At 32.7% G+C, this 17,676-nt stretch overlaps 2 protein-coding genes across 2 annotated transcripts; both read right to left on the reverse strand.

The window, feature by feature from the left end:
- Window positions 1–5,157: 5,157 nt before the first annotated feature.
- Window positions 5,158–9,207, reverse strand: LOC120278080 (perakine reductase-like). Its single transcript, XM_039284985.1, has 8 exons — window positions 9,056–9,207; window positions 8,807–8,974; window positions 8,508–8,711; window positions 8,249–8,421; window positions 7,287–7,383; window positions 7,024–7,177; window positions 6,162–6,339; window positions 5,158–5,347 (listed from the first exon to the last, which is right to left on the reverse strand). The coding sequence occupies exons 1-8, from the start codon at window positions 9,113–9,115 to the stop codon at window positions 5,317–5,319; spliced, it is 1,065 nt and encodes a 354-aa protein (XP_039140919.1). The 5' UTR covers window positions 9,116–9,207; the 3' UTR covers window positions 5,158–5,316.
- A 990-nt stretch (window positions 9,208–10,197) lies between these two features.
- Window positions 10,198–12,041, reverse strand: LOC120276735 (probable aldo-keto reductase 1). Its single transcript, XM_039283414.1, has 7 exons — window positions 11,857–12,041; window positions 11,570–11,737; window positions 11,263–11,469; window positions 10,964–11,136; window positions 10,784–10,880; window positions 10,549–10,702; window positions 10,198–10,476 (listed from the first exon to the last, which is right to left on the reverse strand). Exons 1-7 carry the CDS (start codon window positions 11,908–11,910, stop codon window positions 10,286–10,288), a joined length of 1,044 nt encoding a protein of 347 aa, XP_039139348.1. The 5' UTR covers window positions 11,911–12,041; the 3' UTR covers window positions 10,198–10,285.
- Between the last annotated feature and the right edge of the window lie 5,635 nt (window positions 12,042–17,676).

The following is a 17,676-nucleotide window of genomic DNA, read 5'->3' on the forward strand; positions in this document are numbered from 1 at the left end:
TTTTTACTCAATCTTCCTTTCTCTCCAGAGCTCCATCCCGATCATCTCCCATTCTCTTCTCAGATGAGCGTCGCATTCCACCCCACAATCAGTCCTCCCCATTCCTCCCTTCTAATGAGAGAGAGAGAGAGAGAGAGAGAGAGAGAGAGAGAGAGAGAGAGAGAGAGAGATCCATCTCCCTTCCATATTACCGTAGACCGAGACCTTTGCTACCAAAGATGCCCACCAAACTGCTCACCTCTCCTTGTTTCCGCAAGCACTCTGATATCTCCAACCCCAAACCCTCTCCAAAGCCTAAGAAACCGAAATCCTTTGAATCCAACGCAATGCCACCGAGAAAGAGCCCTAGATCTCGACCAGTCACCCAAGAAGTGGACTAACGCAGATGAGATCACGCTCTTGAAGGGCGCCTTTGTGTTCTGGGATAAAATCGGCAATGTTCCTGCTGCGCAGGTGATCCATTCCTTCTATGATTCTACTAAGGACTCTGTCAGTGCTCCTTTCGACCCAAGCCAGGCCTACAATAAGATATAGCGTCTGAAGGCCATTCACCTTAGTAACCGCTATTCTGGTCTGACGCCTCATGATGCTGTGATCTATGAGCTATACTCTGAGATTTAGGGTGTTAATGAGAAGAAGGGTGATAGTGATGATGGGGATGATGACGCTAACAAAGATGGTGATGGTGATGGTGATGGTGATGATAATGATAATGATGAGGAAGAGAAGGAAAAGGATGATGAGGGTGTTAATTATCCGCACCTCAGTGCTTTTATGGCTTTACATCAGAAGGATCATCTTCATTTATCCAGTACATTCTTGAATGAGGGTCTGAAAATGATTAACCCTGAGAAGGCTAAGGAGCTGGAGGTGAGGTTGATGGAGCATTGCTGTCGAGTTGCTAGAATTCAGTGAGAAGGTTTGAACTTTGCAAAGAAGTTCTTAAGATACTGATGGGATCTTGAATGTTCACAAACCAGCAGAGTCTTTCACTTCTTTGTTTGCTTAAAAGTTATGTCTAACAGGATGCTCAATTAGCTGGATTGCTAGTAAACTTTTTGGGGAAACTAGAAATGGATGCTGCTGAGAAGGAAGGGAAAGGCTATTCAGAGTGAAGGAATGGGGAGGCTGATTGGGGGGGTGGAAGGGGACACTAGTTGAAGAAAAGGATGGGATATGATCGGGATGGTGGTTGGGGTGTTAGATTTTATCAAACTTAATTACGACATCTATGTCGTATATTATATGCAGAAGCATGATCACTTACCTCCAACCATAGCAAATCGTTGAAGACGACGAGAGCCTTTGAGTCCACACTTAAAGTAACTAGGGACTTTTCCAATCTATCCCGTCCTTTCCCACCGATGGAGCTAGGTATTTGCAAGAACGATAGATTGGGGATCCCTAGTATTGTCCTATATATAATCCTTACCATCAAAGGATTAACTCCACTTAAAACTTAAGTAAATAATTTTCCAAAGTGCCAATTGGGGTTAACTTAGGACTCCTATTTGATAAAGTCATGGACCGCTTTATGCTGTTTGAATTCAGGTTGGATTAATATCATCACGAAGTTAATTCAGAATAGAACTCAAACTAACATAGGGGAGAAAGGAAGAAAGTAAATTCGAGTTGGCTTATATTATGGATCCGAACTATTTTTATTATTTTAATATTTCTTTTTCCACTTTTTTATTATTTTCTTGTAGTCACCAATTAAAAAAATTCAGCTGTGAGGATTAAGTTTTAAACCGATGTAAAAGAAAGTATGTGTTGGCCACGTTAGCATCATTAAATGGCAAACATGACGATCATCTCGTCTCAACCCAATTGGGCATGTTTGAAATAGTATAGGGACCTGAAAAGAGTAGAAAGTAGTATAAGGATCAAAATGTTACATTTTGAAAAGTACAAAAACTATACGGAGAATTACTCCTATCTTGTTTAAAGGTTATCACATGAGAAGAACATTAGTTTTATTATTTACCATAATTTTGCAATTATATTTTTTCAACATTACATGGGCTTTAACTTTTCAGATTTTTCGTACTTGTTTTCCCTGCTTATAAAGGCAAAAAACAGGAAGTTTGGCTATTGAGATGCCTAGAATTTTTTTGCCAAAATTTTAAAAAAAATGTCTTACCATTTTTTTAATAAAAACTGAATGTGCAATTTTATGAAATATATGACTACAAACCACAAACACAAGTGGTATAGATACTACAGGTGAAAGTTTTTTTAGGACAATGTTTTGTATTTTTATATCATTTGCTTATATTTGGTTGTAGATGAACTTGATGAAAAGGAATTGTTTGAATATAATAATTCATTAGAAAATAAAGTAGATAACATTCTTAACCATATAGAATTCAAGTAAAAAAAAGCACTCACAAAAAAAAAATGAAGCAATAATCTTTTTGCAATGAACAATTTTATTATGGTGTTTTTTCAATAAACTATAAAGGATGACTATGTTTGCATTTTCTATCATTTTAACTTTATAAGACTTGAAATTATCTTATAGTCTCAATAAAATGCAATATTATTTGATTGTACAATTTGTTATGAATATTAATATTAAATCCATGCCTACTAACTCTGATTGGAGGATAAAAAACAATTAAGTGATTAATCATGCATCATTTATATATATTAGTAATGATTTCATTCATTTTATCATTATAATATGTCCATAGAATTGTGAGCTTTTTTTTTCAAACTTCTAATGTCGTTTTAAATTGATTGTACAATTTCTTATGAATATTAATATTAAATCCACGCCTACGGACTCTGATTGGAGACTAAAAAAAGAATTTAAGTGATTAATCATGCATCATTTATATATTAGTAATGATTACATTCATTTTATTATTTCAATATGTCCATAGAGTGAGCATTTTTTTTTTCAAACTTCTAATGTCGTCTTTAATTGATTGTATAATATGTTATGAATATTAATATTAAATCCATGCTTATCGACTCTGATTGCGCAATCAAAAAATAATTAAAAATAATTTAAGTGATTAACCATGTACCATTTATATATATATTAGTTATGATTTCATTCATTTTATCATTTCAATATGTCAATAAATTGTGAGTATTTTTTTTATTTTTAAAACTTCTAATGTCGTCTTTAATTGATTGTACAATTTGTTATGAATATTAATATTAAATTCGTGCCTACGGATTCCTATTGGAGAATCAAAAAGTAATTTAAGTAATTAACTATGTACCATTCATATATATTAGTAATGATTTCATTCATTTTATCATTTTAATGTCTATAGATTGTGAGTATTTTTTTTTTCAAACTTCTAATGTCTTTTTTTTAAAAAATTTTAAAAAAAGTTAGAGAATCGTTCAATGTGTTACATTTGAAAGAATTAATAAAGAAGTTTTTCAAAATTTAAACAAGTATGTTATTTTTGAAAGTTTGAGTAACGATCTCTAATAGAATATTGTTTATTTGGTGTTTTAATATTTAATTCAATTATACTTAGTTACCTATCAAACATTATTATTAAAATCATCATTATACTTAGTTAACTATCAAACATTATTATTAAAATCATCGATGACACTAATGTCGTATGAAAATTATTATTATAGTCATCTATTACGACCATATTTCCCATGCATTGCACTGTCATAACACTAGTATGTTAATCAAATTAAAATTTTATCTAATTTTCACTTATTTTAAATTTATTATTTATTTAAATAAATTATTAAATATATTCATTTAAAAATTAAAATTTTTATAAAGAATATGTTATATATCCCATGCATTGCACTATCATAACACTAGTATTCTATTACGATCTTATGCTAATTTGTTTGGTGAAATGAAGAGTACTTATTATTCGCCAATGGCGTTAAGGGCCCGTTTGGTAGACATGATAAGGGCCATAAGATATGATAGACTATCATATCCTATTATTTTTCTTTATTTAGTGTGCCAATAGGATATGATAATATTATCCTATTGACCTAATTTATCTTATCGAGGACATGATATTAAATCCTGTGGGGGGACTCAGGATATAAACAGGTAGGATATGATAAAATTTTAAATTTATTTTTTTACCCTATTTTTGGTTTATTAAACTCATCTAGGGTTTGATTATATGCCTTCTTTCCATCTTTTGATGCTTGGGACAAAAAACTTATCAACAACTAAATAGGACGCTAATTTCACTAAGTAGGGTTTTTCGCATCCGAAGTAGTTAAAGAGTTTCTCCATCGATCTTGTGATTGAACAGAGAACTTTATTTTTCATTAATGGGTTTATTACTCTAACTTTTTATCATATTAATGACTTTGTGTATGATTTTCTCCAAGAAAATAGGTATGAAGTATAATTTTTGCAAGTTGGTGATATTATGATCTATATATTTGTGGGCATTACGTTTTTTAATAATTTAATAGAAACTCATAAAAATACCGATAAGTAAATCATTAAGGAAAAAAATTTAAAAAAAAAGTTTATTTTGAAAAATAATATATAATTATATTATAAAGGGTAATTTTGTCTATTTACATATCATTCATATCATATTCTATCATTATCGGGTCCACCTCAAACGTAAAATAAGATAATAAATGATATCCAATGTCTTATCGATCCGGTGCGCATCAAACATAAGATAGGATATGAGCTTATCATAAGCATATCTTTTCCTACTTATATGGAGTCCTCATATCATATCCGTTCATATCCTATTATTTCCACCAAACGGACCCTAAGTGTTTTTCCATGTAAAACATTCATGGGTGTTTAATATTTTGACCTTTTGATCTATATATATGATAAATTTTTCATATTTGGTTTCCTTACTAACAAGTAACTAATTAATTAAGAGTCTGTTAACGGGTTAGCTAGATGCATCAGCGAAAAAGAATTTTATGACACAAATTTTATAAGATCATAATCATTTAGATAATCATATTTATCAATTAATTTTTAAATAAATTTTTATTATAGTTCAAAAATAAAAATTTAATATTAAAATATATAATTTTGACTAGCATTAATTAAAACAAAAATTTATCACTCATTCATAGTGCCTTTGTTGTCATCCTCATTCATGAATTTATTTATTTATTTTTTTTAATAAAGTGGATTAACCACATGCATTAAAAAAGCAGAAAAAAAACAACAAAACCCCACAAGAAGTGGCGAGAGAGCATTCATAAATTTATTATCACAAAATTTATCGTGAAAAATTTGTTATGAATATTTATTATAGTGCAAAAGTTTTCCTCCTTGATGCCCTCGTTTTCATCCTCATTTATGGACTGGGGCACACAGCCTCATTTTTCCGTTCGACCTTTATTCATCTCCCTGTATATGATTCAAGTAAACACTTAATATTTACATGGTATTTGGTTGTACGTAATATTATATCACTTAATGTTACAATTTAGGTATATTATTATTTTGTGAACCAAATAAAAAATTGTACAATTTCTCATATGGAAATCATATTCCTAGTAATTCTATTGTAAACAGTAATCTAAAATTCCGCTAAATAACCCCTTAATATATATTAAATTATAGTTATTTAATGATAATTAATAATTAATCACTTAACAATAATTATTAAATATCAATATTTAATAATCAACTTATTGTTAATTATTGAAAAATCATTAATTATTTAATATTAACCCTTCTTAATAATAAATTTGATTCCTGAATTAATTCTAAAGTTTTATTAATTTAAAGAGTATAATCCATTTTTATTATATAACATTAATGTTTATTACTAAACAAACTAAACTATTTAAAAAATTAAATAAATAAAACTAAAGAAAATGCAGTTTTACATGTCATTTAAAAACCAGTGTAAAGAACTGTTGGTAGCCAGTGATATCTCATTAAAATGGTAAATATGCAGCCAATGAATCGAAACACCTTGGTCTCGTCCACGCTTCCTCAAGGTATATATAGCATTCCAAATTAAATGTATCATCAGAAATGCTTTCGTTGTAAAAGCAGAGCATTCTGACTTAAATGTATCAAAAGAGACAACTTAAGGTATAGATAATTAGCATTAACCGCGAATGCATTTATTTCAAAACCATACAATGTTTAAGATCTTGGTCCACTGGATAATGCCATATTAATTCATGCTCTTATGTTTAAGATGTTTTACCATATTTTTGCTGGTGTGTTTGCGCATTGCCAGATGTATGCTGCGAATGGCCCAGTTAATCTCTCACCAGCAAAACCTTCTGCAGGTAAGGCATCAGAAATTTCCTTCAAGTCTTCTCCTGTGAGCTTTATGTTTAATGATCCAATGTTGTTCTCCAAGTTCTCCATTTTTGTAGTACCTAGAGAGATGTAAAAGGATACAACAAAAAGAAAATAATATTATGGTTTAACCGAAATAGTATAGCAGATTCATACATGCACACAATACATTGTGATCAAAATTGTCCAACTCCTTATACAAGTTCAGGAGGGGCTAATCGCACATTGGTGTCCAAATTTCAAACATAATAATGTTACCTTCTTATACAATTGAGACAGAATTTTTTGTCATCATTTGGAATTTGAAGTCAGAAAAACATATCAACTGAATTTAACTTACGTTTCAGTGTAAGCACAACAAACAGTCACACAACCAGAATTCTACATTTCAAACCTTACTTGTGATTTTGTAGTCTATATTTGCAGAATTCTTTCTCTCTGTAAAGATGATAGACAATTCAGTAGTCCATTAGGGTGAAGTAATTATTTCCTCATTCCAAATCAATCATGTATCTGCTAATTCATATTTTAAGTAGCCTGTGCTTGACAACCTCATAATTCCTTCTTGAAACTCAGTGGGTTGTTTTATTTCTTTTTTATTTTTTTCATGCAGAATCAATATAGTACATGAGATTATGCAAGAGAACTCTCTTCAATGGCACATACAAATGCATCTCACCAAAGAGAAGTTATGTAAAACGTATGCAACAAGATAATTTGTTCGTATTATATGACAATGGAATAACATTAATATTTCAGATTACCTGGGATGGGAACAACATCACTGCCTTGATGAAGAAGCCAAGCTAAAGCTAACTGGCTTGGGGTACAATGATGCTTTTCGGACAGGTTAGTTAAACAGGCATACAGAACCTTGTTCTTCTCAAAGTTGTCTCCAGAGAACTTTGGGTGCCAAGCCTGAAGAACATTAAAGAAAATCTTCTGACAAAAGAAAACAGAACTCTAATTTCATGCTCTTAAAGCAAAAGTATCATGAAAGAAATAAAGGGTCCAACAGATTACAAACCAAAATACTTTCAGAAGGCAAATTCTCGACAACTGCTTTCCCGGCAAAAAACCCACTACCAAGGGGACAGTATGTAACTATACCAATCCCAAGTTCCCTGCTCATAAAAGGAATTGTAAATTCATTTCATGGCAGCATGTCAGACAAATGTAGAGAACTGGAAGCAGCCAGCATGCAGGGCATTCATAATTTGGTAAATTACTCCGTTGCATATACAACAATTAGATAAATACTTAATTTTAGTTTTAAGTTGATGTCAAAACCAGATGGCATCAAATAGCAGTCTTCAGACAAAGATATCAATGATTGCCTTGTGAAATTAGCTTTTAGGTTCTTTAATGAGTTATGTGACAATGTAGTTTATTATTGTTTATCTTGTTGAAAATTGAAAGCATCCATTCTCTACTCTTTTTTTTTCTTAGAAATACTTTCTCATTCCGACACAAGAATTTTTACGGAGGAATTGTATGATATTTCCAAAAAGCAATTTCCTGCAACATACATGTCATATGAGTCTCATTTGATTGTTTATTGAATTTTCCTAATTGTGCATCAACAAAGAAAATATAATATCATGCATTTCATGTTTACTTTTTTTTTTTTCGAAATCAAAGCCTTTGTCTAAAATGAAGAGGGTATAGAATTTAAGGTTGCAACATAACCCAAACTGCAATGCATCTATGATTAATGGTTATCTTCAACATAACCAGAATCCTCACTGATCTAGCCTGTAACACAAGCAAATCGAACATATATTCTATCTCATGCAATTTGTGAGGATCATCATGCAATTTGCTAACAAAAAATGTCTGAAGAGATAATTATATATTCAATCTTCTGAAGCATCAAGTGCTATACTAATTTAGCCCAAACTGAATAAATAAGGCAAGGGATTACAGTAAGAATTCAGAGAAAATCGCTATATGATTCACAATCTACAAATTAAGTGATGGGAAATTAACCTGCAAAGTGGAACAATCTCTTGTTCAAGATCACGAGTCCACAAAGACCATTCCATTTGAACTGCAGAAATGGGATGCACTGCATGAGCACGCCTGATGGTATCCGGGCTGGCCTCTGACAAACCAAGGTACTTCACTTTCCCTTCTTCAACCAATTTCTTCATCTCACCCACCTACCAAAATATATTAATCATACTCATACAAGCAATATGAACTAAAATTATGAGCAAAAAACAAGATACATCAAACAAGTTCTTACAGTATCCTCAATTGGAACAGACTTGTCAACACGGTGCTGATAATAAAGATCAATGTAAGCCACATCAAGGCGCTTGAGGCTGGCCTCACAACAAGCCCTCACATACTCTGGTCTCCCATTGATCACCAGAGAGCTGCCATCAAAATTCTCAATCCCAAATTTAGAAGCCAATTGAATCTTCTCTCTTGGTAACTGCTTCAATGCCTAGTAAAACATCAAAACATAATCACTGGCCACTTTGCAGTTATAGAAAAAGGTGGTGAAATCTTTTGAAAGAAAGATAGAAAAAGGAAAGAGACCTTTCCAATGAGGATCTCATTGGAATGAGGACCATAAACATCTGCAGTGTCAAAGAAGGTGATGCCTTTGAGAAATGCTTGGATGATGATGGATATCCCATGTTCCTCTGAGACTGGAGGATTGTAGAGCCCAGTGAGACCAAGACAGCCATAGCCCAACCTGGAGACCTGAAGATGAACAAATAGGAATGATGATGACTACACAACCATTAACACCTGAATGGAATGGAGATGAGGATTATGGTGAACCTCTAGTCCTTGGCTTCCCAGCTTCACTCTTGGGGCATGGACATTGCTCTGCTTCTCCATCTGGATCTCTGAACTCTATCCCCTCACAATGGTGGCAGGCTTTTTGCACAGAGATATTTTAAATACATCTCTGACGTGAGCAAAATTTTGTTTTGTTTTGTTTTGTTTGTTTGTTTTTGATATGTTCATGTCCATTTGCGCCTCGGAAATGCAGAGGTGAAAGTTGGACTGAATATGAAAGGTTGGGTTCTCCCAATGCTGTGTGAAGCCTTTTCCCTACTAAATAATAGAACTCCAGCTGCCGAAGAGCTTCTGGGCTCCCAAGTTAAGGCCCGCTTGATGAACTCCAAGAGTTTTTTTTATTCAACATGCAAGTTAACTGCCCATTTGAATTCAATGTGTTTTTTAAGTTTTATTCAGAAATGCTTATTTTATGAAATATTTGTAATCGTAATGGTATGTTTGGATTCTCATTTAAAAAATATATATATAAAAAAATAATTCTAGTATTTTTTTTACAGAATTTTAGTATTTTTCAGAAACTAGCAAATTAATGTTTTAAAAAAATAAAAGCACCCGTATAGGGTGAAAAAAAATGCTGAATTAAATTATTTTGGCCAAAAATATTTTTAAGTAAATCACATTATTATCTGTGTCCTTATGTATAAATTGGATAGATCACTCACCTAAGCCAATATTATGAGAGATATTTTTATGTCCACCAGCTACACATATATAGGTTTGTAAATGCAATTGGCTATATGAATGAAATTCAATTTTTATTTTTTTTTTTTGAAAAAAGTGGATATACAACATTTATTAAAAAGAAAAACACGATCAAACAAAACACTAACCACAGATGCCAGAAGTCAACCCACCAGGAGTGGGGAAAAAATACAGGACACAACAAAACCACAAATTCAGTCTTTCCATGCTCGACTGCAACAAAACATTAAAGAACAGATAAAATTGAAATAAAATAACTTTGGATAATAACTGATCACAAACAGGTATAATTGAAAACAGATTAATTATGAACAAACATATATATATCTACACAATGAAGCTGAGACTAATGCAATCATTTCATATGTTTGATCACAATATAAGCACCATTCAATTGAGAGCTAGAGAGGGCCTCATTCAACCATGGAAACATGCATGATTCAAATAAACTTTTATTATATCATCCAAACAGAGATATATGAAACAAAGACACGTTTTGGAATCTCAAAGACATGATCTGGGAAGTGGTGTGTTTGCATGTTTCCAGCTGAATTTTTCAGCAGTTCCATAAAAGGTTCTAGCACCGGCCACCTCTTCTTCTGATACTAAATCAGAAATCTCTTTCATATCATCCTCTGTCAACTTCACTTGTAAAGCGCCAATGTTACTGTCTAGGTTCTTGATTTTGGTTGTCCCTAAATTATAAGAAAGAAGAGAAGATGTAATGAATCAGAAAAATTCCTATAAGAAATTTATTAAATGCTTACCAGGAATAGGAACAACTTCATCCCCTTGGTGAATAACCCAAGCAAGAGCTAGCTGAGCAGGGCTACATTGATGTTTCTTAGCCAAATTCTCTACTCTCACATACAATGCTTTGTTCTTCTCCAAGTTCTCACCAGTAAACCTTGGATGTCGAACCTAACATTCCGTCAAAAATATACTTCAACTTTGCTAATGAACCAACTTCTCGTGAATGCGTGATCACTTGTACATACATACCAAGGCTGTGTTTTCAGAAAGACTTTCTGCGACTCCTTTGCCACCAAAAAATCCCCGGCCAAGGGGACTGTATGGTACTATTCCAATCCCAAGTTCTCTGCATAATAATAAAGAGCAATTCATGTCACAAAACTCAAACAGTAAGATGCGGAAAAATTAAACTCTGAACTTGATTTGGACCTGCAAAGTGGGACAATCTCTTGTTCAATATCACGAACCCACAAGGACCATTCAATTTGAACTGCAGATATGGGATGCACTGCATGAGCCCGCCTGATTGTATCTGGGCTCGCCTCTGATAAACCAATATACTTCAATTTTCCTTCTTCCACCAACTTTTTCAGTTCTCCAATCTATACAAACATTATTATTAATATGGATTTCATTATGAGCTTTTTTTAACACAACAAGCGCCGCCCCCAAGGGGTACTCTTGTTCTTTACATATATGTTGGAAAAGAGAGAAAAAAAAAGACTCACAGTTTCCTCAATAGGAACAGTCTGATCAATCCTATGCTGATAATACAAATCAATGTAGTCCACTTGGAGTCTATTGAGACTAGCCTCACAACAAGCCCTCACATACTCTGGCTTCCCATTCACCTGCATACCAAGTCCAGGCCTCCCCCTCACAATGCCAAACTTGGTAGCCAATTGGATCTCTTCTCTTGGCAACTCCTTCAATGCCTACAAGTAGCAATTTTTTTTCAGTTTTCTCTTCTATATATTGAATCATTTAGAAATTAAAAAGAAAAAAGAAAAAAAAAAGAAAAACATTAGGATTTACCTTGCCAATCAAGATCTCATTAGTTAGAGGTCCATAAACATCAGAGGTGTCAAAAAAGGTGATCCCTTGGTTGAATGCATGCTTAATGATGGCAATTCCTTTCTCTTCTGGCAGAGGGGAGTTGTAAGCACCAGTGAGACCCATGCATCCAAACCCCAACTTTGATACCTACATGGACAACAATAACTACAGTTAAAATATTCTCAGTCAAAGAAAAAAATAAAGAAAAAAGAAAAAACAAGTGCTTCAAAGGAAATGAATATTGGTATAGTGAGTGAGACAAGCACCTGTAGGCCCTGAGTTCCCAGTTCCACTCTGGGGATCACCGTCTTCTTTTCCATTTCTTCAGTGTAAACTCTTTTGAGAAACTGTGATTGTTGTTGTTCTTTTGTCTTGAATTTATAGGATTCAAGATCTGATGAACTCACAGGGAAGCTCTGCTTGATTTTGAGGCTAATGCAGCATATAATAAATTACTATATATAATATATATATATATATTTCTAATGGGGGGCCCTGCCATTTGAAAAATATCACTGGGATAGCCAAAGCAAGCTGGTGTGGCGTTCAAAAGCCATGGGGTAACCAATGTTCTGGATTGCGCAACTGATGAGCTCATCGAGAAAATCATGTGGATGGTGGCAGGCAACGCTTGTTTTAAAAAAACAATAAAATAAAATGTGGAAGCGTCCTACACCAACTATATCTTAGATTTTTATTCACCGAACTCAAACCCTTATCCTTTTATATTAGAGTATGTATCAAATTTTGTCCTATTCTTACAAAATTGAATTAGTTATTTAATTTTCGTAATATTTCAAATATTTTTTTTTAAAGATGGATAAATCACTTTAATCAAAACTAGAAACGACAATCAACCTTCTCAAACAAGGAAGAAAAAACAACAAATAAGAAATACAACACACCCAAAACAAGAGAAACAACAGGCTTCCTCAGAGCCCAACATAACTAGGAGAACTAGCCTGTGGTCAGCTCCTGAGCCTCCTAGGCCGTCAGGTCCCCCATGGACAACTCCATCCTAGCTCCTAAAAACTCCAAGTTGCGCTTGATAGTAGAAATAGAATCTTCTAGCTTCACTCTTACACCGTCTACAAGTGCATCAAACCACGACAAAAGCATACTATCAATTTTCAAGATAATAGTATATGTAGGTAAGATATTAGCGTTAAAAATGCGATCATTTCTAGCAAGCCAAATATTCCACACCAACGCATTCACAACTAAGTCAACCATATCCCTATTAGAAAGGCCTCACTGCAATCAGTATCCAAGAGCACCAAATGTGGCTCATAGACAGAGGCGGCCTGAGCAGATTGAGAAGCCTATCAAAATAATCTCACATCTCTTGAAAAAACAAGCAATGAATGAAAAGATGATCGATAGATTCAATATCTGAATGGCACGTCACGCAAGTTGTTGTCGAGAGCCTATTACATCTTCTCAACTCAAGATTTTCAAGAGAGAAAATCTTATTCTTCCACATCAGCCAATTAAAAATGTTAATTCTTCCCTAGCAATTATTTCAAATATTACTCTTATGTAGTTTGAAATATACAATAGAATATATGTTTTTTTTATATTTTAATATAAACTAAATGTTTTTTTTACAAAGGCGACAATCATCAAATCAAAGAACAAGCAAGTATGGAGGTGTACCACCTACGGTGGTTTAAATGACCTTTTAGGGATAAACCCCCTGTCATGCAAACATGGAGGGGAGGATGAAAGGTATTCCTCACATAGAACTCTCATAGGAGACTAAATGCAATACGAGTTGATAAACTCGAATTCGAGACCTCTCAATCATACTACATGGTAGTTACTGTTGGGCTAGCCCATGGTTCTTATAAGCTATTCATTTCATTCACTTTTTGTATTTGATCTTTTGAACTACAAAATTTAATTATTTTATTTATTTCCAATGTTATAAAAAAATAAAATAAAATTACTATCCTCACAATAGATTAGTAATATTTTATTTTCTTTTTAATTCAAAAGTTGAGCGTTGGAATTCTATTTATACATTATCTACATTTTTCAAAAAAAAAAAAATTTGCTAACTTGAATGAAGGTAGTCAACAAAGGAGAGAAAAACAAAATGAAGAAGTGTCTGTAATGAGTGGTGATCCCACTTACTTGGTTCCATGGGATTTAAGATAGAATCGAGAAGTGTGTGAACCAACTCCACAAGATTAAGATTTATAGTAAAAAAAACTATTTCTTATTTTAAAATATGATAAAGGGTAAGTTAGGTAATTTACCTATCAAACCTTTTCCCCCTTTTCTTTTCCCTTTTTTTTCTGCATTCACCTAGTCGTTTGTTGAAGCGGATGAGGAACGCAAGGCCAGTGAAGAGTTTGAGAGCCTTCGTGCTAAGCTTCAAGAAAAGGTTAATAAGAAGGTCGAAGAGTTGGAAGAGGAGAGAAGGATGCTTCGAGTTGCTGAGGTCTGGACAGAGAAGCAAGTCCAGATAAAACTTTCTGACTATCATTACAATCACAATGATTTTTAGGTGCTTGATATCATTTCTCATGAATGGATGTTTAGATTTTACAAAGCTTGGTATCTCATTTTTTTTTTTGTGGGATTCAATACAACTCTTCATGTCATCCATTCCAATCCATTTGAATGATGGTTTTTAAAAGGTTTTCAATTTATCATAAGAAATTTTTTGTTTAATTATACACCAGTTGAATTCATATGATGTCATTATAGGCACATACTTCATCCCCTAATGTGCAAATGTGGACCAAAAGTTATCCTCAAATCAACCTTGTAATCCATGAATTAATTTAGATATTTTAGTGAAAAATAAAACATAAATTCTATATTTGAAAGAGTAATGTATGTTTTTTTAAAAATTGGCAAACATAATTATTACAATAACACACAATACAAGGGAAGAGTAACTTAATTTAGGTTTAAACAAAACACTCAAAGCCAAAAAAAAAATGTTTAAGAAAATAAATTCATATCATTTCCTTTCTCATGCTTGGGGAAGCATAGACCAAACCGCTACTCAACAAAAATGAGAAACACGCCCAAGTCACTTTTCCCTTGGAATTATCCATCATCATAGTTAATCTTCTTACCTACATGAAAAAAAATGCAACAAAAATAATAAGAACTAATTTTGATACAAAATTCCAACATAAGATGAAATTTGGAAGCATGCTCTATGATTTTGAAAATGGATATGAAAGTTTCTAATTCTTCCATACATGTTTTTCTATCATATCATATTATATTATATAGATCAAAATCATCTAATGAGAAAACATGGATTCATTTATAATGCCACTGGTCACATTGGAATGCATGTGTACTTTGCATAATGATCAACATAACAAAGCTTTATCATTTGTCAGATGTACATATATGCAACCACCAACCATTCAAAAGAACCATTCAAAATACCAAGAAAACCAATCTAATAACATTCCAAGTGTTGATATCTAATATATGAATCTAATAACATTTCTGGTGTTGATATCTAAATTATGAGTAGCTAAAAAAATTTGAAATTAGATTGCAACTTTCATAAAATGTGGCTTTCTTAGCTATCAGGCTGCACACAAGACTGCAACTGCATCAAATGGCATTTAGGAAGATTGCAAAGCTTGTTCTTAATAATAGTTTTAACAAATCTTCTGTGTAATCATGTATTCTCCCATATCTAATCTCAAAAAAACAAAAAAAAAAACAAAAACAACAAAAAAATAAAAATAAAAACAAACCAAAACAAAAGATGTTGTACTATCACTACAAAATAAGATTAAAAAAAAAAGAGAGAGAATCCATCCATTGGCTGGAGGATAAGAATCCCTTTCATTGTCAAGATCTAGTCTCATAGCATGGCCCAACAATTCTTGGCCATTCAATTCAAGATTCAACTCCCCAGATCTACAACACAAGTAAAATGTGTTATTTCACAGAACACAGTCTCAAAAAAAATGTATATATAAAAAAATAAAAAAATATAAATAAAAAAAAGGAAAGGAAAGGAAAAAAATGATAAAACATTAAGCAACAATTCAATTAAAGTAACTTATGTCCGTCATTAACTTCCTCTTCTTGTGATTTTTCTCCCAAAATACTTTCTTTATTCTGCCATTTCCTTTACATTTTACTAGTGGAGGGTCATGGATTGTTACTTCAGTTGATGTAATTGTTTGTTGTGATGATCTCTCTCCATTGTTACTATATGAAATTTTAGGGTTTTGCATTTTAATAGCCTTCTCAACCTCTTCGCTTGTCCTTCTCAACGAATGCATAGCTACTTTATAAACTTCTATAGAGCAAGAACCCTTAGTTGTAATTTCTGATGCTTCATGTGAAAGACTACTATATCTGAGCGTTAAATGAGACTGACATTCTTCTTCTATATATTGGTCATTTTCATAAAAAACTTTCCTATATTTTGCATCTCTTGTCCAACACTTTAACTTGTATTATCTTGGAATCTTATCTACATTAGCCACAATGAATACCTAAGTTTGTGATGACATAATAGCCTTGTAAACTCAAACTTATAACAAGTACAACTCATAAGAAGACTAGATGCAAAGCTAATTTTAGCAAGTCTAACTTCTCTCTCTGGTATCCAACATTTATATATAGTTATACCTTCATTCTCTTCAATTTTTCACACTTGTAGTGAAGATTACCAAGTAATTCTTCTTAGAATTTTGCAAACATAGCTGGTTTATATAATTTACTTGCTTCTTCTTCAATGGCATATTAAACATTAAAGATGGGTGCACATTATTCATTTTCTAGTCAGTTTCAATTTCTTTCTCTTGATGTTTGATTAGTGCCTTCTCAACATTTTGAACAAAATCCATTAACAACATTTTTATGCTCAAAAAACCTTGAAAATTTTGTTTATGCTTTCACTTCGTTCGGTGGTAGAGACATATCTATACCAAAAAAAAAATCACGTGAGTATACAGGAACCTACTGTTTGCGCTTTCTATACATTCTCAATATCCAATCATTTTCTTTCAAATCATATTTAACGTGTAATTCATTGCAATTTTTTCCTTTCAAAATCTTTAATGGCTTCATGAAACCTGACATAATAAGACAAATCTTTGCCAAACTTGGATCTCCTTTTGAACAGTCTACTTAAGTGACTTTTAGTATATTTGAAAAATATGGCATAAGCAATAGAGATGAATAGTCCTTGGTAAGACTTGCACAATTGCACCAGTAATAGCTGAATCTTGATAAGTGAGAATTACTTTCGGATGACATCCCTTCATTGCTTGCAACCAATTCTCAAGTACCCAAATAAATGAATATTCTGTTTCATCTAAAACCAGTGCACACCCAAATAATACATTTTGTAGATGATGCTTAACCCTTACAATTGGAACAAACAACATCCCATATTTATTTGTTCCTTAAGTCAGATCCAAGCAGACTCCTTACATTACTCTAAAATATACTTGTTAATTTTCCATCCATATATAGTTGGAATGCATAAAAAAAGTGAGGGTTCTTTATTTGCATTGAATTTATGTAATCTAACCATCTTTGTGAATCTCCAATAGACAATTTTATTTTTATTCTGGTGTGTATGTAATTTCTTGCATCTAGCTTGATGAATCCAACATATCGACTTGCTTGAGATTCTTCTGAAATATACTTCATCATAAGAATTGTTCTGATGCCTGATTGGCTCATTTTATCAATCAACCCTCTTTGACTTTCATTGAGTTTTCTATATGACGGCAAAGAATGGCATTTTCTTGGAGTTGCTAATATATGATTATGCTCCCCAACAAACATGGAAACAACCTAGAATCCATCTGTGATTCTATTTATCAAAAGTCTAGCGTTGCAACCACAACGTGTTTCACCCTGATGTCTCTTCTTATTGGCTTCATTCTTCTTAAATCTTTCCTCCCTATAACCTTCTTTAGAGCATGTACAAGCGTCGGCCAATCATACTACCATATTTCTTAGATTTTCTTGTTGCTCATTTTCTCACACTGAACCCTTTTCTGTATGCATAGCGATCATAGAACTTGCAAGCCTCATGCATAGAATCAAACACCATGCCAACATGTGGTTTAAGAGAA

The sequence above is a fragment of the Dioscorea cayenensis genome, chromosome 15 (assembly GCF_009730915.1).
Source record: "Dioscorea cayenensis subsp. rotundata cultivar TDr96_F1 chromosome 15, TDr96_F1_v2_PseudoChromosome.rev07_lg8_w22 25.fasta, whole genome shotgun sequence".
In the NCBI taxonomy this organism is placed as follows: domain Eukaryota; kingdom Viridiplantae; phylum Streptophyta; class Magnoliopsida; order Dioscoreales; family Dioscoreaceae; genus Dioscorea; species Dioscorea cayenensis.

Excerpts from the sequence above, each read along its gene's own strand:
- LOC120278080 (XM_039284985.1), bottom strand. The coding sequence starts at position 9,115 with ATGGAGAAGCAGAGCAATGTCCATGCCCCAAGAGTGAAGCTGGGAAGC. Across the intron at positions 8,712-8,806 it reads ATGAGATCCTCATTGGAAAG|GCATTGAAGCAGTTACCAAG; the intron begins GTCTCTTTCCTT and ends ATGTTTTACTAG. Across the intron at positions 5,348-6,161 it reads AACACACCAGCAAAAATATG|GGAGATGAATAAAGGTCGAA; the intron begins GTAAAACATCTT and ends AATCATATACAG.
- LOC120276735 (XM_039283414.1), bottom strand. The coding sequence starts at position 11,910 with ATGGAAAAGAAGACGGTGATCCCCAGAGTGGAACTGGGAACTCAGGGC. Across the intron at positions 10,881-10,963 it reads GAGATTGTCCCACTTTGCAG|AGAACTTGGGATTGGAATAG; the intron begins GTCCAAATCAAG and ends ATTATTATGCAG. Across the intron at positions 10,477-10,548 it reads TGAAGTTGTTCCTATTCCTG|GGACAACCAAAATCAAGAAC; the intron begins GTAAGCATTTAA and ends CTTATAATTTAG.